This window comes from Embiotoca jacksoni, unplaced genomic scaffold (assembly GCF_022577435.1).
Source record: "Embiotoca jacksoni isolate LCO1_2020_lvr unplaced genomic scaffold, fEmbJac1.0.p SCAF_21, whole genome shotgun sequence".
In the NCBI taxonomy this organism is placed as follows: domain Eukaryota; kingdom Metazoa; phylum Chordata; class Actinopteri; family Embiotocidae; genus Embiotoca; species Embiotoca jacksoni.
In genome coordinates, this window is record NW_027185352.1 from 4,894,983 (window position 1) to 4,921,077 (window position 26,095).

The following is a 26,095-nucleotide window of genomic DNA, read 5'->3' on the forward strand; positions in this document are numbered from 1 at the left end:
GAGGTTCTGGTTTCAGAGTCAGATTAGCTGTAATCCTTAAGTGTTTGTAACTTCATGCTGAACACAACAAAAAAAAAACGGCTGTTTCCAGCTTCATTTGATGAAAAACTCGTATCAATCTTCTCATCTAACTCTTGACAAGTGAATACAATTAGCATGTTTCCACACTCATCCGACTGAGATATATTGTATGCACGTTTTGATGTGCTGAAATCTACCGAGGGGCTGATGAAAGGAAACACTTTTTGAAGAAATTGGTCTTCAGCTAAACTTCTTGAATAATAATTCACTAGATATGAAACGATAATTCACACAATGTTACAACTTGCTTCAAGACAGTTGCGGTGCAGAAAGGTTCAACCTTTGGCCAGCTATCACCATGAAAACAGAGTCACACACAGACACACACACACACACACACACAGACACACACACAGATGGCCACAGTGGAGATGTCCCCGGTCCCATAGGTGATCTATTCACCTGACCTCATCAGTTTGGACCCGGGGCTGACGCGGATGAGGGGATATACTGTATGTGGGTGAGGTCAGACCTGCCTGTCTATGTCTCTGATTGATGACGGTGCCCATATGGTCAAGTTCTACTTCACCTCACGTGGGTCATCCGAGCCTCCGCAGCTGCCGCGTTTTCTTTTGTGTTGGACTGGAGTTAAAGGACCGAATGAAAAACCAGTCGTAGATATCTTTTATCTTCCCTTTGACTTATTATATCCATCAATAATGACTGAACGAGGCAAAGCATAAAAAGGAGATGTCATGTAGTTAAACATAATCATTAATATTCTCTTAATCCCATTTTAAAAGAATACATGAGATTATGCCGATGCCTGTTATGCGTAACATCAGATCTCTGACTGTTCGCCATAACTAAGCCCATTATGTGATAAACTTGACAGGGAGAAGAGAGCATGAAATATAGTCAGAGAAAAAAATTACAGACCCAGAAAAAAAGCACAAAACATTTTTGTTTCTGTCAACTGTTACATTGATTATTTCCTTTTTTACAGAATGGAAGAAAAATGTTACTCTCAAAGAAGCTTTCATAAGCTTTCATGCTGTGACAGCCGCATCCCCAACCTCTGTGCATTTTCATACCTTGTGTTCATGAGTATTGACCCAGCGGTTCGAAGGCATCGGGTCGGACTGGATGTGATTTATGGGAAACGGTGGCGCTACAACCATGACTCACCTTCAACTGACACAGAGGTGACATAAGAGGGTGATACATGGTAGTACATGATGGTACATGATGCATGCGCTGGACAGGTCACGGATGGAGAACGAATGACAGCTAATGTGAATTCATGTGTAATGACCAGGACTTTATACTCAGATTTATTCTTGGTGTTTGGAAGGAAAGATAAAGAAGCAGAGATGTGGTGCTGGTAAGTCCAACTGGCATTATGGACCAGGACTACAGAAGGCTTCAGGTGTAACTGCGCGCTCTCTGTTGTCCCACAAAGCACATGTGAAAGCGATGAAGCATTCGAAGAGAACGGGACGGTGACCCACTAATTTAACTGTACAGTGATGTAGAGCTTCGTTAGAAAGAGAGCAGTTCCATCCATTACCAGCAATGGTCCCAATATATCTGCAGTGTGCACGCTCTGCTGATTTCAAACTTTTAATCGAATAAGTTTTTCTAGTTAAATGGCTGCGTGTTTACAGAGGAGAGAGAGATGCAGCTTATTGGACTGGTCCTCCTGAGAGTTTACTGGGTTTGGGAATTCATTCTTCAGTTGAAAAGAAATTATGAGGAAATTAAAGGGAAACGTTGAAATAAAAGCTTTATTTGTTGGTAGCATTTCCAGGGTGTGTTGTCTGCTGTGTCTGTATTGTGTAAGAAGGTGTCTTGAAGGAAATGTTTTGTTTCATCTTAAAGTTGACATCTTTGAAATACAAATGGGACATATTTTTGTGAATATTTTCATCCACTCTTGGTTATAATTGGGAGAGTTTTAAAAACGACTGTTTTTTTGTTTTGTTTTGCTACTCTATCAGGGTTTTTCATATCAGGGAATCTTAAAAACTCTTTTCCAGACAGGGAATGTCAGGAAATTTGATAATTTTTTTGGGGCCAAGTCATGGAATATCAGGGCATTTTGTTTGCAAGTATCATCATGTAATATTTTCCATGTATGTAGCTATAACGTTAGTTAGCTCGTGATTGTCAATGGGTATGTTTGGTAGCATTAGTGAAAACTCACAGAAATTAAAAATGTAGCTTGTTCCATTGCGAGCTAATTACTGTTAGATCAATTCTTCGCCTCAGCAACCAGACATGAATTTAATTTCTTTATATATCGAAACGGAGAGGCATGCGTCAGCAATAATGTTGCTTGTTTCTTTTCCGCTCACCACAACGGCAGCCTGTTTCTCTGTTCATTTTAGGTCATTGAATTTCAGCGTTTTAGTCAGTGACAGTCAGGGAGTTTGACATTTAGAGTGGGAAGCCTGGACTTCTCTAATACGACTGTTTGTAGTAGGATTGATTAAAGGTTCGTCTGTAGTTCTGCTGGTTGACTCCTTCACCAGCGACCGTGTATGGTGCTAATGCTGGAAAAGATTTTAGGTTAAATCGACTAACGGGGGCTTCTGCTTCGGCTCCATCAGTTGATTTGGTTGTAAATTTGCGAGGATACGACTCCATTCATCATCTGACAGACGTAATGAGTTTGTGAAGATAAGAATCGACAAAGCTCCTATCACTGCTAATTCACTTTACTGCCATGGAGCCTGACTCTGTTGTGGATTATGAAAATGTAATCTTGTTTAATGGCGAGTGTTACGGTATAATTACAGCATTACAACATTTATAGAGTCAAATCAGCTTATTATTGTTTGTGATGCTGATAGGATATCAACAGAATCCATGTTTAATACAAGGTTTTGATTTTTAATTTTGATGCCAGCACCACTTATCTTTTAGTTCTTAAAATTTTAAATAACAGCATTTAGAGAATCAATAAGAAAGATCAAATCTATATAAGACCTTCAAGGTATGAAGTGCCAGGGCTTACTGTAGTCAGGTTACTATGGCAACAAGTCTGTTTCCATAGGGACACAGTTGTATGTCAGTGGCGCTTTATTGATCCTGGACTCATGCCGACATCAGTGGTGATCAGATTCAAACCTCAGCTGAGACGTTTTGTTTATCAGGTTGGAAAGCCATAATCCCAAACAGATAAAGGACTTCCTGTCCCACACCAGTAGAGGACGGGTAGGTTTCTGTTTGTGACCTTCCGATGCCCGCTACCCCACCCATCCCCTCCTTCAACCCTCCCTCATGCCGGGGCAGCTGACCATCTGGCTCCTATTGCCCCAAGCTTGATACCTGCCAAAGTGTTGTCGTGAGAAAATCTGTGACATTATTGTGATAGTTACTGTAGATACAGATTCTTCGTAGCCTCCTTAAAACGCTGTAACTTGCTTGTGTGCAGCATGTTGAAATTCATTATTAGTTTCATTTATAACTTGGCGAGTATGTTCTTTATTGAAAGATGGCTGCACCTGGTTAGCATCATGTCAGAGTCCATGCAGAGATATTGTCTTCTTTATTCCATTCTTCCTTCTGTTCAAAACCTGATGCCAACATTACCCACAGTGCAATTCGACCACTGACTGTTCGGTCAGAGATTTCCAGGTGTGTTATGCTGGTAACAGTTAATGAAACCTCTGTTCTAAAGCAGAGATGAGGCGCCGGTTACTCAAAACTCTCCTAACCTTCAGCTTTCTTTTATTTTGTCTTTTATTTCCAGCTTGTGATTTTCAGGCCCAGCTGATGTGGACTCAAGTGACATCACTTGAGGCAGCCCGTCTGATTTTGAAAAAGCTTTTCATGTACGACATGCGGAGTACTCCCCGCTTTGATTTACAAAATCCATCCCATTAAATAATCTTTAATCATCCATCAACTTTAATCAATAAATTATTTGGTCTTTAAAAAAATAAAAACTGTGAAAAATAACAATGACATTTTCCCAGAACCCAAGATGACGTGTTTAATTTGCCTGTTTTGTCCAGTAACAGATAAAAACCCAAAGAAAACCAGACCATTTTTTTCCATTTCAAACCAAAGTTTTTTTTATTATTATTATTGTCTCTTAAGTTCTCTCTAGTGAGTAGTGAGTTGATCAATTAGTTATTTCAGTTGTTCATTTCCTATCAATGCCTTTTGGTACTTTGACTTCTCTGTCAGTAGACTTCATTGCAGTGTTTATCCCATTTTACAGAAATGCTGACTAACTGTCACATGACACTGTCTCGGGGTTGACAACACGGTTTAGTGAGTTTATCTCCTTCAGGCCAGCGGAGGAGGCGGTCGGACCGGCTCTGGCTCGTGAGCGCTTATGTGGGCCGTTTGTTTTGCATGTTTGCCGTAGATTCGACCAAACCCCTGCCGGGATGTTATTAGCCCGCCGCACAAACCCCTCGCTGCTCATCAGCTCAAGATTTTGCTGCCGTCTTTGGCTGCATTGCAGCAGGAAGCCTCGTCTTTAACCAGCCCAGCCGGGCACCGCTGACGTCCTGCTGTCTGTCACTGCTTGGCAACCAAACGTTTCCAGCCCGTTCCCTCCAAGGTCACCCTGTTCCTTCCTTTAATTGAGTTGTGTCGAGCCGAATTGGATTCCACAGTCAGAGACAAGTCTGATTATTCCTATTTTCTTTTTTTTTTTTTTGTCCACCTTGAAATAATCCAGCACATTTTTATCTTAAAGAAATGCTGCTCTGCGTCCCTCTATCACCTGTATCCAGCTCACTTTCACTCCTTCCTGACAAAACTTACAATTCTACCACCAGAGACAAAACTTTGATTGTAATGAAAAGAAGGCCGGGGGGGTTAGCATGAGCGGTGCACAGGAAAACCAAAGGGACTGATGTGAGCAGGGGGGGCTTCATCTGCTCGTGATCTCTTGCAAGAAATATCCAGGCTGCATTTACTGTCCTCTGACACCAGACTTCAAAACTGCTGTGACACCGGGTGTCTCTGTGTGACTGAACTGGGGTGGCGGTGAAGAAAAAGAAGTTCTTCCTGGAGAAATAAAGAGAAATGAACCAACCTCAACCGCTCATCAGCCTTGAGAGAGGAGAGCTGTGAATTTATGTGACAATACAAGCCTGTAGGAACAGACATTTCTGAGCGCCTCACGTATTATGCATGACATCACTTCCAGTCCGAGGCTTTCAGTGAAGATGAAGCACAGTCGGGCTCTCGTCCAGCGAGCCGCTTCCTCTCTGATTTGGCTTGAATCTGCGTTGTCATCCACCTTTAATTAACCCTCGGTAACCCGCCGCTGACGACATGTCTGATTGCCTCTCCGAGGGCTGACAGGCCCCGTCGTGGTCGGTGAGGGGAGGCGGAGGCGGAGGGAGGGGAGGGGGGGAGGGGAGGGGGGAGGGGGAGCTGGCATCCGCGGTGGGTGAAAGTGGAAGACTGAGGGAGTCCTTTCTACCTCTGTATCTCTCGCTTGTTTCCATTTCCTCTCTTGACTCCCAGTCGAGCCACAGCTTCTCTTGCCAGGTGGGGGTTTTGCCTCTTTGTAGGCGTCGTAGGGAAACAGAAGCAAAACTCCTCTGAGACAGGACGACAGGCAGCAGCCATCCCACAAGAGGTGAGTTGGCAGCAGAGCCAGAAACGACTCTGCTCACAGGCTGCAAACAGCTGACTGATGCTTCTTTGTCTTGTGCGTTTAACTTCAGTCAAACTGTGTCGTTTTTTTCTTTATACACTCCATCAGAGGAGAAGGTGAACCCGTTGAGAGCCCTGACAAGGCAGAGAAAAGAAGAGCAAATTCATTTGCAAGGACGTCTTTAGTGTAATTGCAAGAGCTCAGTGGCATTAAGTGGGATTATGGTCCGGGCAAAATAAGGATGAGTGTGCTCCATTTACATTAGAAAGGGCTTTTTCTGATGTGTGTGTGTAGATTTGTTTTAAAGTTTTGTGTTGGTTGGATAGTTGTCATGATGGTTGGGAAAAGAAAGGTCTTTGTTGGGGCTGATTCTTCCGTCTCAACACTCAAGCTTGCCATTTGTACAGTTAGTGATTTATTGCAGTGTTTCACACACCATCCACGATTCCTCTGAACTTAACATGCTGTTCAACAAGTTTGACTTTTTCTCTTGGAGATTTGTCTCCGTACTTCTTTTGGTTCTTGTTTGCTGCAGTCATTGTAGACACCACCAGTGATTGTAGTCTATAGAAAATGAATGTTTCTCTATTATAAACATCACAATCAGTCAATGGGAGGTCCTGTAAACAGATATAGAAAAAGATACGCTGCACAACTGATATTGAAAACAAAACGGTGTTCAGTGTCAGTGGACTTCAATATGTGCATTAGTTCTGAGGTAAAACCGCTGCTGTAATTAAAATGTATTTGTTTATATAAACATCCTCCGCCCACACAGTCAGCCTCCAATTAACTGTCAATCATCAGCCGCCCGTGATTGCTGTAAGAAACCACTTCCATAACAAATTCCAACAAACTGTTCCTTCATCTGAAGCTGAAAGTGTGGCGATAAAATTTGAAGTATGAAACAGAAGCCATTCATGGATCTGAACTGGTACCAATTTGTGTCCTCAACTGCCATCACGTGAGTTTTTTTTTCTTGCTTTTCTTTCTCGGTTCTGTTACGTAAGAGGTCCTCCGAGGAAGTGTTGCGTTCTCCCATCTGCTCTCATATCCCACCTTAACACCCTTCAATACCATTCTCCCCCCAAATATTTAGCAATCCTGTCATCAGAATCTCATTTATCTGTGTGATGTGGTGTAATCACCAATGTTATCCTTTGTTCATGCTGCTAATAGCCTTTTCTCCTCTGGGCCGTTCAAAGAACAAGACCCAGTGTGTTGCATATTGCATGAGATCCTGTTTGCATGGTTGAGTGGAGCCACAGTGGTGCATTCACTGCAGCTGGAGGAAATCAGGGATTTGCAATAGAATCTAAAATAAACGCATCATCGAGGTCACATGTTTCCAGCAGGTAGTTGTGTTTGGCTCATGAGCTTCTGTTGGTTTGGCAAATGCCTTGCTCAAAGGCTGAGACAGCACCTGACACTGAGGAAGGTTTCAGGGATTTGAAAACAGGTCAAACCTTTTTATAGCGTACATTCCCGTACCTCTCCTGTCCTACGCTGACTGATAACAAGTGTAAGACATCACAGTTGTGTTTGTCCCATGAACAGACTCGTCAGAGGGGAAATACAGGGTGTTGTCAGATGGATTTTCTGGAGGGGACGGTGGCTCGCCTCCCACCATCTGCCCATTTCGCCGCCTCGCTTATGAAACACGGGAGAGAAGCCAGCATCCTCCAACACCGATCTCCTCTCAAGGATCCCGCTCTGTACGTTGTTGCTCATTGTTAATTTAAGAAGTTACGACAGAAGCGTCCGACCCGCCTGCCCTCGCTGTTGTGTCATCGAGTTCGCCTTTGCCGTTTTTGAGGATGCTCCCCTCCCCCCTCCCTCCCCTCCTCCTCCTCCCTCCCTCCCCTGCTGCAGGAGCCGTGGTGACGTGCATGTGAAAGGTCTGAGAGGAGGAGCCTGGTGTGCCTCGGTTCTGTCAGAACCAGTCGTAGCCGATCCAGCGAGTCGGCCTGATGAAATATTCAGCCTGTTACAGTCGGGCGGCTCTCTGAGGAGGACGAGCTCCAAACACAGCTGTCTATTTACTGCCAGCTGAGCAGCTCCACGGGAGCAGCTGGAGCCCTGCAGGTCCAATAATGAAAGTTTTCCCTGACTTATCTGCAGGGTGTTCGGGGATCCTGATCAATACCAGTGACTCAACTATGAGCTCACTGTGTGCTGACGGGTCTGACATTCAGAAGGCAGGATTTTCTGACAGCGTCTCTAGTTGGAGATGGAGCCTTCATGGGGCTCCGCCCACGTAAATGGAATAAATTAAAAGAGAAAGTCAAACCCTCCATTTAAAGAGAGCATGGAGGTTTTGGTACTTTATAATTTTCCTTTTACAGTATTGATAGTTGCATCTTAAACTTTCCTTGTGTTTTATAATTTGTTGCTGTCCCAGATAGTTCTTTTTGTTTTTTTTCTGCTTTCTAAAGATTTTATAAATTTATATTTTGTAAATTCGGTTTTTTTTGATATTTTCGTTTCTTATCGGGCGGCTCTATGATGCAGTAGTTAGCACTGTTGCCTCCGCCTCACAGTGGGAAGGTGCTGGGTTCGAGCCTGCTGATTGGTTGGGCGTGTCTTTGTGGAATTTGCATGTTCTCTCTGTGCCTGTGTGTTTTTTTGTCCGGGTGCCACAGCTTCCTCTCACAGTGCCAAACATGCGTCTTAGGTTTATTGGTGAACTGCTGATAGGTGTGAATGTGAGCGTGCGTCTTTCTTTCTGTGTCCGTTTGATGGACTGGTGATCAGGGTGTCCCCCCGCCTCCGCCCGGCCTCCAGCCCTCCCTGGGACCTCTGTTCCCAATAAAGTGTGTAAAGATGACCAGTTTCTTATTTTCTAATACTGCACAGTGTTTTCTTTTAAGGATCAAGACTGACACAGCGGAACCAGTGATATCTTTTTAATTGCCAACATTCTCCGTCCTTGTCAAAACCGGGCACTTTCATTACCCACAATGCAACTTTACCGCCGACACTTCAGTCAGAGATTGCGGCAGGAGAGACGAATGCAGCCACGCGCCGTTAATGACATCAGCTACATCACTTCAGAACATTTATCAAGTGTCTTGACGTGTGCAGTGGGACTCCTCATAACCTGCAGACAGATGTTGATATCAAATATTGACTGTCAGCCTCCCTCCTGATAAAAAATGACTGCGGAAGCATCAGAGACAGAATTATCTTGTGGATCCCTACTCATCAGAGAGAAATCGCAAATATGTTTACCAGCTAAATTTCCTCTCGATAAACTGTTCACTGTTTGCATCTCCATGCAGCAAGGTAGTTTTGCTTTTGCTGAGTTTTTAAAAAAAAAAAAAAAAAAAAAAAATTATTAACATGAGCCGTTGAGGAAAAAATGAATTTCAAAGCTGAAGGGCATCTTTATGTGATTATGACTGTAAAACCAGTTCAGTGTGACTCGGTGTGTTAATGAAGTACAAATGACAAAGAAGTCATTTTAATCATCTCACTCACAGTTCAGACTAATTCTCCTGGAAGAAGCTTCTCAGTGTGATATTATGATATTAGTGAGGCCATCCGGGGATGAAAGAGCAATCTGTCGCAGCCAGCGGACGCTGAGCGACATTATTCACTCGTTTGGATAAGAATTGAAAGTCAATGAGCTTCTTCACAGCTTTACACATTCTGATGACCGACTTTACCTCGAAACATTCAACCGTCTAAGTATATGCGCGTCGTTAAAAACACGAATCCTCCTAATTATTATGTAACTATTTCACATACCGTGTCTGCAGGAGGAGGAGGATGCATTTCTTGTCCAAACTGAAAGACCGCAGTGGTGGACGGTGATGCAGTGATGGGTTTTACGATCGCACACGCGTGTTTTATTTTGAAAAATTTTACCGGATTTACTCCAACTGACTTCCTACCCGGCCGATCTGCTCCGTTCAGCCTGCCGCGCTCTCCGAGCAGCTTCCGTCAAAAATAGACTTGTCGCCGAACTTTAGCGGCAACCCGCCTCTGGGACGCTGGCGAGACGCGCAAACCAGCTACGATTTCAGCTCAATCTTTGAGAATGTGATACTCTCTGAAACAATATTTCTATGCCACATGAATATAATCATAGAGAGATAAACCTTCCTCTTATTGTGGAGGGCAGACATTCAGACTGTTTCCTTTCGTTTGCGTGAAATGTGGCTCCGTCTGGCCTCGTTGTCTGTCACGCAATCGAAGGCAGGTCTCAGCGGAAGCGGCAGAGTGCAGCGCAGCTCCCCTGTCACCTCCGAGCTCCCCGAGCAGACGAGTAACTTTAAATCAGATTGTGAAGGTGACCTGGCAGCTCCCGTCTCCGGCGCATCTCAGAGGCCCCGCCCAGCACCGACTGCACATTTTAACCTGCACACTCTGGAACAAGTCACGAGCTGTCAGATGCCGCAGCCCTCATATCAAGACGAAACGCCAGCAAAGACGGGTTTAAGTGCAGAAGAGAGGAAATGATTAAAGGGAAGCAAGCCAGGCATGTTCCACTGCCATTGGTTTGACTTTGCTTGCTGAAGCCTGGTGTGTGGTTCCACTTCTGTTTGATACCAAAGCCCCCCCCCCCCACCACGATGCTCCACGGCAGCCGCCCCTCGTTAAGTAACTGCTCTAAAGCTGCAGATCTGTGACGGCTCCGCTCAGATAGACCGCTGGGAAACCATCTTTTTTTTCCTTTGTATGACAAGCTTCTGCTGTGCTTTAAACCTCCATTTCCGAGACACTTTTCCAATAAGGGTTTCGAATTGGAGGAAAATGAAATCTCAAAACGACAGATCGGGATGAGAAATCGTCAGCGATGTTCATGAACACAGAAGCCCGATACCTGTTTGCTTCTTTGGTTTTCTATACGAAGCATTTTTCAGCCACAAAAAAAACAGAAGACTCAGAAATTAGGTGATTTCTTTTACTCGGCCTAAATTTCTACATCATTTGAACATGTTAGATTTTGCTAGCCTGCTGCTTGTAGTTTAACTTGGTTATTAGGATTCAGATTTTGGCTGTGAGGATAAATGCTGCTCATTTGAAACCTGTCAGAGGAGCAAATCAATGTCGCCCTGCACCGGTGGACAACTGGGTCGCTACAAGTCTGCTCACCACTACATCCATTACAGGTGTCAGCTGAATACACACCAGCTATTAATATTAGCATACGCTCAAGCAGCAGCTTCTTTGTACATCTCATGTTTGATTGATTCATTTTGTGTCTTCATTTCCTTTACTATTAACACTGTTTATTAAAAGGATGCAACACAGCTAATGAATGAAGTTCGTGAATTTATACATAACTCTGATGGTTATTGATTTTCTGAGCAAACTTTAGAAAATCAATAAGACCATTATCTTCCCTGAGCAGCTTCTGTTCACATCTCCAGCTCGCCCACAATGCCCCCCCCCCCTCCCCCCCGGTCCTCCTTTCTTCCTTTTCAGAAATGACTCATTATTCTCAGATTTTCAGCCTGCCTTCGGGTTTCATCTTCATCTGTGATGAATTATAGATGGCGAGGTGAATTGACTTGTTAAAAAAAAGAGTGTAATTAGCTTCTGGAATTTTTTTATTTTTTTTGTCATTTTATCTGTTTGAATATAACTGCTGTTATCCGTCAGCGGGATGCCCATCACTATTTGTTACGACTGAGTCCATTCATTTCTTCTCTACCTTTTCAAATTAAAACTCTAAGGAAATTTGGTTTGATTGGTCATGCAAATTAAGGGCGGGTCCCACACACACACAGACAAAGACACATGGAGATGAGGCTTGACATGTTGGCATGGAAACCGATCCATATCTCTGTGTGACTGCATTGTGCATGTGAGCTGTCACAGATGTGATGCTGGCTGTGTGTGTGTGTGTGTGTGTGTGTGTGTGTGTGTGGGTGGGTGGGTGGGTGGGTGGGTGGGTGGGTGTGTTGACAATGAAAGCAAAAAAAGCGCTAATGTCTTATTTGAGCTGATTGATTATGTCTGATGGCAGAAAATGGGTTTGCAGATTAGAAAAACATATTGCGGGAGTTTTCTGCACTCTTAACTCAGATCTAATTAAACCGAGTGTGTATGAAAATGATCCATATGCTTGTTTGATCCACATGTTAATAATAGACTTTAGGTGTTTGTCTGTTTGCCGTCAATAACAGATAAATAATACCAGCGATTAATTCTCCTTCTTCTTGGCTTTTTTCTCTTTTTTTGTTTTTTGTGACTTGTTAAGTCAATGAAGCCCCCCAAAAAAGGAGCACAGCTGTTTGATGAGACAAATTGGGCAATTATAAAAGATCTAGCAGTCTGCTGTCCTTCTGTAGCTGCTGATTAGACAGTGAGAAGATTATCCTTCATCTCATTCTTCATCCTTCAGTGACATTTCGAATAAAGTTTTAATTAAAGTCAGAGGAGGATGTCAGCAGATGGCCTCTTACAGGACGCTTGTCAGTCAACTGCTACAGTACTGCTGTGTACAGTGAGAAGAATAATGTTGCTGCTGGGTTTAAAGTCAAATCTGAAAATGGACCATGGAGGTATTGTTGTGTTACTCGGTCCGTCTTGGTCTCACGCAGTCTTCTTTTTCCTCTCCTCCTGTAGTTGGGATGACAGCAGCTCGGTGAGCAGCGGCCTCAGCGACACGTTGGACAACATCAGCACGGATGATCTGAACACACCCGCGTACTCCGCCGTCAGCTCGTCACGCAAAAGCAAAGGAGCGCAGGTAAGGACACAAGCTCGAACCTTTGAGAACCCTTCCTCTGGTGGAACAGCTGATCATCCAGAATGTTTGTACAAGCATTCACGGTCCCCTGAGGAGGAACCCTCAATGAACACTCCTAGGTGGAATTCCTCATCAACAACTTGATAGATTGCCATTAAATGTGGTGCAGACATTAATGTTCCACTAGCACCACCATCATTCTTACCTCCCAACCTCCCGTCATTCTTGGCCGTACGTAGGCTGTGTTCACTGACAATTAGCACGCCAGCATGCTAACATGCTATTTTACCCGGTGAACTCGGTAAACATTATACCTGCTAAACGTCAGCATGTTGTTACTGGTATTGTGAACATGTTTCCAAGGTGTTTAGTTCAAGCCCCGTTGTACCAAAAAACAACCTCCCAGAGCTTCTTGCATGGCTCAGTCTCAGTCTCGATGCCTGTACAGCAGGAGATCGTGATCGACTCGTCTCCAACCAGTCGATCACGATCTACTTGATAGATGTCAAGAAGCTCTCAGAGGAAAAAAGAAGCTCAGAGACCCCTGCTGTACGGTAATTGATAATCGTGTCTTTGCCAACCCCACAACATATATTTTATGTAACACCTTGCTTAGAATTGCTGTTCGGCCTTGTATTAAGATACTCGTTTATGATGTCATACAGATCATGACACTTCATCATGGTTAATTCAGCTTGGGGTTGTTTGGGTTACAAAGTGATGGTGAGGGGTTTGATTGAAGCGGACGTTTAGGCACCGGTCAGAATGAAAGATGCTGTTGAGTTGAGGAAATGCTGAATCCAGTGTTTCTGGTATTTGACTGGGGAATAAAGTCAGAACATCTCTGCATATGCAGTATCAGCTTTTACCATGTCATACTTTATGGTATGACAGTATAGTGCAATGCCAAGTTGTTGGATTACCCCTTTACACTTTATTAACATTCAGCTCAATCTTATTTTATATACCGCCAAATCATAACATAACTCACCTCCGGGCACTTTACATGGTCAGGTCGAGACTTTACAACATGATAGAGAGAAACCCAACCGTTCTGAAGAAGCAATTGGCAAAACTGCAGAGGAAAAACTGCCTTTTAACAGAAGGAAACAGACAGAACCAGACTCAGAGGTGGGCGGCCATTTGCCTCGACCGGTTGGGATGTAAGGGGAGCAGAGACAGAAAAGAACAGCATAGAGAAACAACAAACAAGGAATCTAGGAATCAGAAACATGCTGCATGACATTAAAGCAAAAGTGTAAAAAGACAGTGAGAGAAACTGATGATGATCGAGTGTTTAAAGACATCTAATTCAATGCACACTGAAAAATAACTGCCAGATCAAACATGATTCCTTCTTTGAGTGCAGAGTTACAACTGTGTTGGTTTAGCTTCAAACCAGCGTGTGTGTGTGTTAGCTCTGAAGTCACAGCAGAGGGAATTAACTGCAGACTGAAGGCCAGCGCTCAGCTCTCCTCTGAGGCTTGTCCTGCATTCTGCCAAGTATCCTTGGCCCCTCATGAAATACTCAACAGACTGGGCTCTTAAGGGACTCCAGTGTTGCTAGGGAGACTGACCATCTGTTAAGGTAGGCTAGTTATCACTGCTGTGTTTGTTTGTGTGGGCGTGTTTGTAAAGCGTCCCAAAAGCAGAGATCTGAACATGAGAGATTCCAAAGATAGCTACGACTTCACACACACACAGACACACACACACACACGCACACACACACACACACACACACACACACACACACACACACACGCACACACACACACACACACACACACACACACACACACACACACACACACACACACACACACAAGCCCTGCTGCTCTCTGTGTTTTTGCATGATCTTTCTTGAAGTACTCTGCTGGAGGTTTAGCTTGTTTTAGACAATAAACTACATTTTCCAAGACATAGTCATTCATATCTTACCTATCAAACTTTTGAAAATGATAACTATCTTCCACTTTATCTACTTATTTGTTGATACTCTTTATCATTTTCATTATACAACAACAAAATTAGTTCCGACGCAGCGATTTGATCGGTCAGCTGAACATTTGGAACGTTCTCAAATCAGCATAACATCACACCCCGCTCATCACTAGAAATATCACTCCACCATCTCAATGGAAATATATAATTGGAATTGAATTTCATATTATATGCAGTATAATGTTGTTTTTACTTGTTATAGGTCTGTTAAATTTGACCCATTTGGTGAAGTGGGGTTTCATTTGGTCCTTATTTGTCGCTCCGAGCACCCGTACTGCACCACAGGTAGTCGTGCGCTTAAAATCCTGGTGGTGGCTCGTTTGACCAGTAACGTTTTAACACGACAAAGTGCTAAAATCTTGAAAATACATGAGTCCATCGATATCTTTTTTCAGCAGATATTTTACTTGCAACAAGATTGAGCTAGCTAAGCAGTTTAGTGTTTCTATGTGTTGTATTTATACAGTTTGAGAAACGGACTCATGTGTTGCCATGGAAACGGAGATCGAACTAACAACAAGTTCTATATTTTGAGAGTGAACATTTTGAGCCCCACAAGAATACATTTTGATTACATATTTTATTTAGATGGTAACTTGTATAATCACAATATTACTTAATAATATTGCTTAAGTGTGGCACTGCAGTGTTGAGCAAGTAATGTTTTTAAAACTCCCATCACTATGTGCAGACCTAAAATTTCAGATTCCAACCCATCTTATGTCAGATTTGTTGTTCTAATGAACCATTTATTAACCGATTGACCTGCCTTGTTTGATGCCCACCACCTCCACCCCCACCACCCCCCCCCCCACCCCCACCCCCCACAGTCCCAGAAAGGAAGCAAATCCAAGCATGCTGAGCAGGAGGTGAGCAGCAGTTGGATCGGAGCCGAGGACCTGAAGAAGGTAGAGGAGGAGCTGGACGCAAGCATGGACCCCAGCAGCGGCTCCTCCCGCTGGAAGTCTTCCTCGTCATCCTCTTCCTCCCAAACCCAGAGCCAGTATGAGGACAGTAGTCAGAAAGCGGCTGCGCTGGCCCAGATGTCCCAAACAGGGTCATGGAGGAGGGGCATGACAGCCCAGGTGGGCATCACACCGCCCAGGACCAAGGGTACCTCTGCAGCCCTCAAATCAGCAGGTAGGAGATGAAACACAGTGTCTTTAATTACATTTTGTTTGTAGAAATGAAGCACAGTGGGACGCTGAAGTAACTGGATTATACATATATATGACACTTTCTGGCTTTATGCACGAATGAAAAACTTTTGACTCAATCAAAAAAAGGATCAATCAAAAGTCTGTGATCTTTAGTTTGATAATACAGGCAGTGAGAAAAAAAACAGACATAAAGGAACACAATAGAAAAGTTGATTTCATCTTTTTGTGACATAAAATTGTATTCAGTTTTTTCTAATGAGATCATCTTTTCAATGTGAACTGTTCTATTACATGAAAGTATGTCAAAAAAGGATTAGTGACCAAATAAAAGTTCAAAATGCTCCATTATCTTTCAATATTCATTTTAAAGATAAATGATGTTTAATCGAAACATCTGATTTGATTGTGTCTTTGAGACAAGTTTACAAGTTTTGATCATCTGTTTTAAAATTTGGTTCATTTCTCATTTTTCCTTTAGTGTGCACACTCATCATTTTATACACAATAAGAAACAGTTTGTTTCACCCAACAAATTAAAAACTAAACGAGAGCATAACCAACATGCATTTCCCAAAACAATTCATGGTTTTTGATCGTTTTTGATCATTTTCCATCAGCTCTATACTGACATTCACATTTTAAAACATTGAAATTCATCATAGTCATAATTTATTTAGATGATTTTCTAATGGATGATTTTTACATTGGATATTTTAAGTGTGAGGCAGCGAGCACAAACCTCTGACCTGGAGTCTTATTATTATTCCCAATTCTACTTTTGCTACCGTGACATGCCACAATGTGTTCTTGGAATAATAATAATATGAGTTATAACAATGTTGATTTTAGAAGAACATGTCTGAAATAGAGACGTGTAAAATGCAACAGATTTGTTTCCTCTGCCCAGAAGGTACTGAAGGATTATTTTCACCAACACCTGTGCTTCGATAATTTCCTGTTACTCTTAAATTTTAAGTCGACACAGCAAGTTGTGTTGCAGATAAGAACTGTATTGCTTTTTAGTGATGACTGAGCTTCTGCCTGTTAGCCAGAATTTACACTAATTTGGCTTTTCCCGCTCTGTGGCAGCACAGGTGAAAAAAATACCAAGTGCAGGGCTCAGGATGTGCTGAAGGGAATGTTTTCTATTTGCATTAATAAGTGTCCATGCAAATTGCCAGGCAAAACTGATGATGCTAAGGCCTCGGAGAAGGGCAAGGTGCCTTCCAAGAGTTCAGCTGGCATTCAGCGCTCGCCCTCAGATGCTGGGAGGAGTAGTGGGGATGAAGGGAAGAAACCCCCCTCCGGCATTGTTCGCCCACCCACCACGGCCTCCTTCGGATACAAGAAGATCCCAGGTCCCACCGGCACCCTAATCACCTCTAGCGGTGCGACGCTCGCCAGTGGCTCAGCCACCCTGGGCAAGGCGCCCAAATCTTCAGCGGCCCTCGGCAAAGGCACGGGCGTTAGCGGCGTGCGGAAGACCAGCCTGGACGGCTCTCAGCCGCAGGACGACGGCGTTCTGCTCAGCTGCAGCGGCTCCAAAGTGACCCTCCAGTACCGCTCTCTGCCCAGACCGGCCAAGTCCTCCAGCGGGGCGGCGGCGGGGCGCAGCGGGCATCGCTCCAGCTCCAGCAGCATCGACTCCAACGTCAGCGGCAAGTCGGCCGGCGGGGCGGCAGCACAAGGGGGCGCCAAACGCAGGGACGGCAAAGTGGGCTCGGACCGCTCCAGTCCCATCACCATCAACCAGACGGACAAGGAGAAAGTGGGGGTGTCGGATCAAGACCCAGCAGCGGGGCTCTCCACCTCCCCCAAGTCCAGCCCCACCTCCGGTTCTGCAGGCCAGTCAGGCCTCCGGCAGCCGGGCTCCAAGTACCCCGATATCGCCTCTCCTACCTTTCGCAGGTCAGATACACACACGACATGTCTGCTGCTCTTATTCTGTCTTTGTCCTTCACTTTATGTGTTTCAGTGTGAATCAAACATCTCACCACATTCTTTTGTATCCTGTGAAAATTTGCAAAAATCTGTCTTTTTACAGCACAGCCTGCATGCCTGGAGGTTCAGGTCTTTTTTTTATTTCATCAGATGTCTTCAGAATCTATTTAGGATTTTAAGGGCGCTTTTATTCATCATGATGAACGTATATTTGTGGCACTCAGCGATGTTTTCCTGAGGCCGGCTGCTCCCCAGATATCTGTAACAGATTGGGGTATTTACTGGAGACGACACTTCTAACGGTAAAGTTTCACCAGGACTTTAAAAGTACTTCGTCATACCTATCAATTTTAGATGTGTTTGAATGCACAAAATGAATATGAGACGCTTAATAAATCATACTTGGGCGCCTTCATAGAAAAATTGATAGCGCGAGCATACTTGGCTGCGCAGCCGAGGGGTGCCGCTCCACAGATTGGTCCCTGGTGGAGGTGATGAGCCAGATAAAACATTGTCTTTACCCTGAAGATGAAGGTCTGCTGATGGCTTTTGATTCGGATCAAGCCCGCCCGTCCGGCTCGGCAGTCTTGATCAGAACGACAGCAGACAGGAGTTAGACTCATTAGAAGCCAGCGTGTCCAAACATCTGTCCCATTCAATCTGTCAAGCCAACGTTTCATCTGCATGAGTTCAAGCTTCTTCTTCTTTTTTGTCACCTATATATTTTGTGTGATTGCGATGACAGACCGTGAACAGGCGCGAGCAGTGCACCAGGCTGTCTGAACATATGTGGAAGTCAAGCAGGGCTGAGTGGCCTCAGACGAGGTTATTTAAAGTCACAGGGTTGAAACGGGCAAAGCTGTCGATGTAAATTACTCCGAGTTCACTGTTGTCAGTGAATGAGGTGGAGTTTGCTGTAAGGAAAAAATGTGTTGGGACGTTTATCCGTAGTGATGTCACAGTAAAGTGTGGGGATGTTTTAGAAGCTGTTTCTCTGAACTGATCCTTGGGTTTCTTGATCTTTGTGACCAATGCAGTAACATGTAATGTACATCCGGCCGGTGAGATAACTTCAATCCACTTTCTCAACCCCAAAGTATTCCTCGGTTCTTCCTTTTTCTAGTACGGAGCATGCAGATGCTCATCACTTGTCCCTTGAGCATTTCTAAATGACTGCACCCACCTCTCTACCCCCAGATTGTTTGGCACCAAAGCCAGCAGCAAGGCCAGCTCTCCGGGCACGCCCGACTCTGGCAAGTGCCCCTCATTACTGGGCAGCCCCCACGGCACGCTGGCGAGGCAGGCCAGTCTGGACTCGCCCTCCTCTGGCACGGGGAGCCTGGGTAGCGCTGGTGGCCTGAGCGGTGGCAGCAGCCCGCTGTACGGTAAAACCCCAGACCTGTGCACCGACTCCCCGGCCTCCAGCCCGGCCTCGGGCCTCTCCCTGCCCTCCAACGCTCGGCCCTGGCCGGCCTGTAGCTCGTCAGCCGGCAGCAAGGACACACTGAGCTGCCAAAGCATGACCAGTCTGCACACCAGCTCTGAGTCCATTGACATGCCACTGGGCCACCATGGGCCCAAGGTGACACGAACCGGCAGTGTCAAGTCCACCCTGTCTGAGGGGTGAGTAAATAACAGCGAATACGATTGGGAAGAATCGTATTCATTGTTTCATTTGAGAACAGAGACAAAAGGTGTAGCTCCCTACCCTAAGATATAGACATACAAAGCAGAAGAAGCCTAAATAAAAAAAATGAATTTAAGTCTTTTAATGTAATCATAATATCACAAATCAAAAATTAGGCTACTGTATTTGAATATTTCAGTTTGGTAGGATTTAAGTTTGTTTTTCTGACATTGTTTTGGTCTTTGAAACCAATAATGACACCATCAATCAAAAATTAGTCCATTGTATTTAAATATTTCAGTTGGGGCAATACTGGCATGAAACAGTACTCAAAGTTTCCCAGATATTATATTAAAGCATTCAGCCAGTCTTTTAATTGACCAGATATTGGTCTCACCTTCTAAGATGGACATTAAAATCATTTAATATAGTAAAGACAGTTTTACAGTACAGTATTAGTTGTGCGTCCAAAGCCATGTCAGAAAAAAATACAACAATAATATCAGATCATTTCAGACGCGCATTCCCATGAGAAAGTCTGTATCGGAGTGTGTCCATTGTTTTGTCCACACACTATGCATGCGATGCTTCACAGATCATAGAAGCAGGGCACACGTTTATTTTCCCTTCTTAGTTTAGCTGTATGTCTCAAAAATGAAACAATCAATTGAAAAACTGCCTGTGTTTTATCTCTGTTGTCTGTTGTACTGAGGTGCATTAACGTCTTGATGTTTTCTCCATTGTGTGTGTCTTTGTGTGTGTGTGTGTGTGTGTGTGCGTGCGTGCGTGTGTGTGTGTGTGTGTGTGTGTGTGTGCGTGTGTGTGCGCGCGCGTGCGTGTGTTTGTGTGTCCAACGTCAAGTTTGTAAAATGTGACCAGTTTTGTTTTTTTTCTTCAAGTCCTGTATCACAAAACCAAAATGTTTCCTGGTGTCCATCTAATCGGCTCATCCTCTGTGTTTTAACAGCATGCCTCTTGACAGAAACACGCTTCCCAAAAAGGGACTGAGGTACAACTCATCTGCAGCCAGATCCTATTCTCAATTCCTCTTCTTTTATTCACTCGCATAGAGAACAAGTATACATGTGCATGGAAATAATCATTCTGATATCAAGCGTACTTTCCATGTTGTTGTACGTGTGGCATCGTGTGAGACCATCTATAGCAATGATTCCTAACCAGGTACACCCGTATCAGTAGGAGTATGAATACATTTCGTTTGTGGAGAGAAAACTAAATTACAAACAGTGTTCACCAAAACAATGCAAGTAAAATTCCTGCATGAAGATTTTTACTTAAGTGAAAGTATGTAAGCATTAACAGCAAAATGTCGTTAAAATATGAAAGTAGAAGGACTAATGTGGTCCCTCCGACTGATATATTATTATAGATGACATCATTACAGTATTAATACTGAAGCATCAGTGTGTCAGCAGCAGGTTACTGTTGTAGCTGCTGCAGGTGGAGCTAGTTTTAATGACTTTATATATATATATAATTACTTTATTACGGTTTTATATCCAGCGACGACAGATAAATGTGAGGGGTCGTCAAATGATTACTGGATGAGAAAAGAAGGGAAAAGTTCAAAGCGTTTTTGGTGAGATTTTCGATCAGCTGAACATTTATCGAAATAAAACCAAGTCAAAAGTTTAGCGGGAAAAATACTGTTTGGTGAAGCTGTTAAAAACTTATAGACATCTGAGTTTACATTGCTTTTTGTAAGTTGTCAGAAGCCATTTAAAAAAAATCAAACCACTGGTTTGATCAATGGGTTGTATTTTAAAAGCTTGTTGTATTTTCCATTGTGTCAAATTTTCATCTTAAAAGTAGCTAAAACTGTAAATTGTTAAATGTAGAATTTACAATGGTAGAGTGCAATGATAAAAGTAGCATTTAATGAAAATACTCAAGTAAAGTACAACTACCTTAAAATGTATTTAAGTAGAGAACTAGAGTAAATGCACTTCATTACTTTTCAGCACTGTTTAAACAGAAATACAAAATGGTCATTTAAATACGATATATCGTCATATTGAGAAGACAAAAACACCTCATTATAAGCAACTAGTTAGAAAGCAGTTAGAGAAGTTGAATTAGTTCAAAGTAATGAAATAAATATTTTCTAACCCTTAATAATGGCTGAATGGTTAACCATGTAGACGTAAACAGTTCAAATACTTGGCAATGATAAACAATTTTTAAAAAAAATCTTAAAATATCAGATACATGTTTACAATATGTAGTTAAAAATAATGGATAAAGTATTACAACAAAGTAGTGATGAACAGATCAAATTGTAAGCTAAACTCAGTGAATAGTTACTCTTAATAGTAACAGTAAATAGTTACAAGCTAAAAGATATCGAACTTTGACTCCTACATGGTTTGAATGACACCAAACGAGAGAAAAGCATGTGCTGATTGAATGTAATGTAACAATAATGGATAAAGAGTTAAAATATATAGTTTGTTTAAAAATATATCTCAACATTGAATGATGCAGCTTTCACACTGCTGGACTTTATTTCTGCACAATTATGGACTTTCGTTATTTTAAGCAAAACCTTGTAACGCAGTATGAATGCTGTGTCAGATGATTTCCATCTGTTTGCTTGTCTGCTCGTCTGTGTGCATCTTAATCTGATTCTCATCTCATGCAAAGTTAGAAACATGGCAAATACAGCCGCTATGACAGAGCAGTTCTTCCTAAAAATGGCCCAAACCTCCCGATAACATTTGGCCTGCTAGCCGAGGAGGGAGCAGGATGGATGTTTTGAATTTAGCAGGGACTATAGGGACAGAGACAGAAATACATAACCCATTCATCACAACCTATGCAGGGAACCGCCTTCTCCAGCCAATTACACAGCACTCCTACAGAGGGGTCTGATGGGGCATGCTGCTTTCAAACCATCCTTTTCATTTTGCTGGCGTTTGGTGCTCGTGCTCTTTTTTTATTTATTTTTTTTGGAGCCTGAAAGCATCTAATCTCATCCTACACTTTCTTCCTGTTGGATGTGATTTTCAGGACAATTTCTTCTCAACAGTTTTTTTATGCTTCTCCGGCCGTCTGTTCACATCTCAAATAGTCCAAATAGCTATTTTTTTTTTTTTTTTTTTTGCAGCTCTTTAGATCTCCTACAAGAGGAGCTTAGATTATTAGTTGCCCCCTTTAGTCATAAACAGTAAATAAGCGGGTTGGTCCTGCTTATGGGCATCTTGTTAGCGCCAAGTATTCACCACTGACCCCTCGGATATTTCGGTCCAGTGACAGACGGATGCTGCGGCGTCACACCATTCAGAGCTCTCTCGCTGGTGGAGAGAATACGCAGCGCAGACAGTGGCGCTGGAGCCGGGTCAGATGTGACAAGCGTAGTAAATGGTGGCGTTTGGAAGGAAGACGGCGCTGAAAAGGGATGAGTGCAAACTCAATTATCATCCTCAGAGGATTAAATATGGCCGATTGTCATGTGTGCGATAAGAGGGGCCTTCTGCTGCTGAGCTGCTTCGGAGTCGTGGAGAGAGAAGAGTGTCTGTGTGTTCGGCTGCAGCCTGAGCTGTGTGTGTGTGTGTGTGTGTGTGTGTGTGTGTGTGTGTGTGTGTGTGTGTGTGTGTGTGTGTGTGTGTGTGTTTATGCCGTGTATGATATATATATACACGTGACGAGGTACGTGTAGCTGCATGCATCTGAGCGTGCGTGTGCTGTGACTGCATGTTTGTTTGGCCATCTGCTCGCATCCTTCTCCTTTAGTATTTTCACTACTTCAAGAACTCTCCTTTTGCTTGGAGTTGACAGCGTCTGTGGGTTTCAGGTACCCTCCGTCCTCCCGGCAGACGTCCCACGAGGAAGGGAAGGAGTGGCTGAGGTCCCATTCAACAGGAGGCCTTCAGGACACTGGCAGTCAGTCACCGCTGTCTCCTCCTGGAGCTTCCTGCACCGCCACTGGAAAATACCACTACTCCAACCTGCGTGAGTTCACAGGAATAAAGTCTAAAGCCCGATTTGGTTCGGTTCGGTTACGTGTGCGTGTCCACGCCGCCCGCGTGTCTGCTGCGGTGCTGCTGCTGCAGGTCCCACCGCTGAATTGATGAGTTTCTCTTTGATAAGGGCCATCAGTGTTGAATTTATGAGGTCTGACAAGTGATGAGTTGTAACCAAAAAGCAGTCATGTGATTTTTGTTTCCCCTTGTTCATAGCGAGGAACACAAACACACACACACACACACACACACACACACACACACACACACACACACACACACAGGCACTCACTGATGTTGTGTTCGGACCAATACTCGCTCAAGTACTGCCGCTCAGGTTAAATATTTAACTCGCATGGACCTGAATTTGTGTTCTTTTGCGTCACCCGGCGGACGTTCGTGTCTTTGCATTGACTTTGTATGTAATCGCTCCGCGGGAATAATCTGCTTCGCGTTTGGTCTGAACACACCATGAAGGCAGAGGAGCGATATTAGAGAGGGAGCAGCAGGGGAAACCCCGGCCTGCACCTGACGAAGTGTTATCATTATGTAATTACTGCCTACACTGGGTTTTGGCTATGATCATATAGTGCACATGTGATCACAGATCGCTTTCCTGTATGTTTCAGCATGAAACCGCGCGTGAAAAGTAAGCGTTGGGTCTGTTCTCGAGATGACGCACCACGCAAGGCGGGCAGTGGCTGCTCTAACCCGTTGATATGGACGCCAAATGAAAACATGCCCTGCAGGCAGTGTGTCCCAAAGCCTGCATGTGAAAATAACGGCAGACACGTGGCCATGAAAAGGATCTCTGTGATGTACCGTGTAATTAAATAAAACATTCTTTCAGGCATGAATCAATTATGTCTGAGCAGATTATTAATTGATATGTAGCTATAAGTGCAGTACCTGTATAAATGATTGATCACTGATGCATTTTCAATGTAAATGTAATGGAGGGCAGCTGTAACGTCTCAGCTGTGATCTTGTGTGTTGCCCCTTTGTGCAGTGAGCCCCACCAACATCAGCCAGTACAACCTGCCGCCAGGCAGCAGCAGCATGAGCCGCTCCAACAGCATCCCCGCCCAGGACTCCTTCGACCTGTACGGAGAGGGTCACCCACTGGGGGGCAGTGCAAACTCCCTGGAGGACCGGCCGCGGGCCATCAGCCGCTCTGGCTCCTTCAGAGACAGCACCGATGAAGGTGAGACACAAAGTCAAACGCTGTATTCAAAAGTGACCCAACTCGCCTGCTAAGAAGTCCTCAGAAAGAATGTAACGGCCACATTCACCAAAGAAAAGCAGCCATCAAGTGGTTTAATAGCAGACTTAAGAAGCTCTCGCTGCGTGTTCATACTGTGAGGGACTCTGATTGCTTCCATAGAGAGGTCAGCTTTTCAACGGGTAAATCCTGTTTTTATCCACTGCCTCTTATTGCTGCTTAGAGTTGACATGGATGAATTAGCATTACGTGTGCTGATCAGACAGCAGAGTAAAATGTAAAAAAAATAAGAACATTTGAAATAACTTTAGAATCAGGCTCACAGTGTGAACACAGTTCAAGGTCAAAAGGGATTTTGAAGAGTATCTGCAGATTTATGCTCAGCTTTAATATCCAAATATTATATTTATCACTCACTTGCTTCCTGTCTCTGTCTTACAGTTCATGGCTCTTCGTTGTCTCTGGTCTCCAGCACATCATCACTGTACTCTGCGGTGAGTAGCTCAGCCGAACCGACCAACCACAAACGCACGTGATCGCACGTGACCACCAGCGCATCGGATTTTGCACGTGAAACATGGTTTTAGAACATTTCCATGGTGCAATGTGTTGCCTATCGATTGTTATCATATGTTGCCACATGCGGTAAACGTGTCTGGTACATGTGGTCACATGTGGACAACGTGGTAAACTCTTGTTTTTCTGTGAGGGAGGGGCATCAGAAGTTCTTTCAAAAAAACTCCACCAACACGAGATCTCGGACGTATCCCATTATGATGATAAGTTGGACATTGCTCTCTACATAATTCAGCAAAAGATGTGACATTCCATGTAAATATCTGCACCAACTCCACTTAAAATTTGATTTTGTTTACTTTTTGGAGGGAAACATTGACTATAAATCTATATTTTTTTCTTAACTGAGATAATGCAGTGGATGTTACAGTATTTTTCAGCCCTGAGTGTTAACGTCTTCCTTTATGGAGCCCAACAACAAACAGCACTCACACAGAGCAGCCTGTAGAAACCCAGAGCAGAAGAAGTCCAACATTTAGTTTAACTCTGCTCTCCTCTCTGCATTTTGCAGCCAGACAGGACGAGGAGACTGTGGAAAGAGATTATGGTGAAAAAATCAATCTGAAAGTGTAAAAGTGACTAAAAAGACTAAAAAAAAGGATTTTATAAAGAAAGGGGGCCACGCTCATTGTTGATGTGCTGCTGAAACTCATTACGGTTCGCAGCTGAACTATTGGCGGTGTGCTTACAGTGTTGATGGGCAATATTCAGGATTTAAAAGAAAGTTGACTGTATCTTCAGAATTGTTTATTGGCCGACACCTTTGTTCCCAATAATACTGATAAGAGCTTCAAGTAAGTTTTGTTTTTTCCTGCTGATTTTCAGCATTTAAAACCAGACTTAAGTCAATTTTGAGACTGTTTTTAAATGTTTTTTCTGTTTCAAATGTTCCAGAAGTTTCAAAGAGTAAAACTTTTATGCCTGAAATCATCATATTTCTTTTAAAAATGGGAAAACAGAGAGAGAAATCAAAGCACTCGACTCTTGCCTGTGATGTAGTGTAGCATTAAATATCTCCTCTCCCTCCAAGTCCGTCTTGTCCTGTCTGTTTTTGGTAGAAACAAAAGAACAACGTTCATAGCTGCACGCTTCCGAAGTGTAAGATAAGACTGTGGACATCTGTCGGGTTTCTAATAACGTCGGCGGCGCACCAGTCATCACATCCAGTGAGGCGGCAGATTAGTTTTTAGGAGGCAGAATTGATCGCCTCCACACTTCTGTTTCCAGCC

General features: G+C 43.6%; 1 protein-coding gene across 5 annotated transcripts in view; it reads left to right on the plus strand.

The window, feature by feature from the left end:
- Positions 1–26,095, plus strand: part of nav3 (neuron navigator 3) — a 210,625-nt gene that overhangs the window by 151,646 nt on the left and 32,884 nt on the right. For 4 of the 5 annotated variants that reach the window (XM_069156502.1, XM_069156503.1, XM_069156504.1 and 1 more), the window contains 8 exons: positions 12,230–12,353; positions 15,188–15,497; positions 16,699–17,425; positions 18,656–19,081; positions 20,053–20,094; positions 22,900–23,057; positions 24,078–24,272; positions 24,732–24,784. In XM_069156502.1, the coding sequence (XP_069012603.1) occupies positions 12,230–12,353; positions 15,188–15,497; positions 16,699–17,425; positions 18,656–19,081; positions 20,053–20,094; positions 22,900–23,057; positions 24,078–24,272; positions 24,732–24,784 (2,035 nt within the window). The remainder of the gene's footprint in view (positions 1–12,229; positions 12,354–15,187; positions 15,498–16,698; positions 17,426–18,655; positions 19,082–20,052; positions 20,095–22,899; positions 23,058–24,077; positions 24,273–24,731; positions 24,785–26,095) is intronic. The other variant, XM_069156505.1, reaches the window with a different exon arrangement.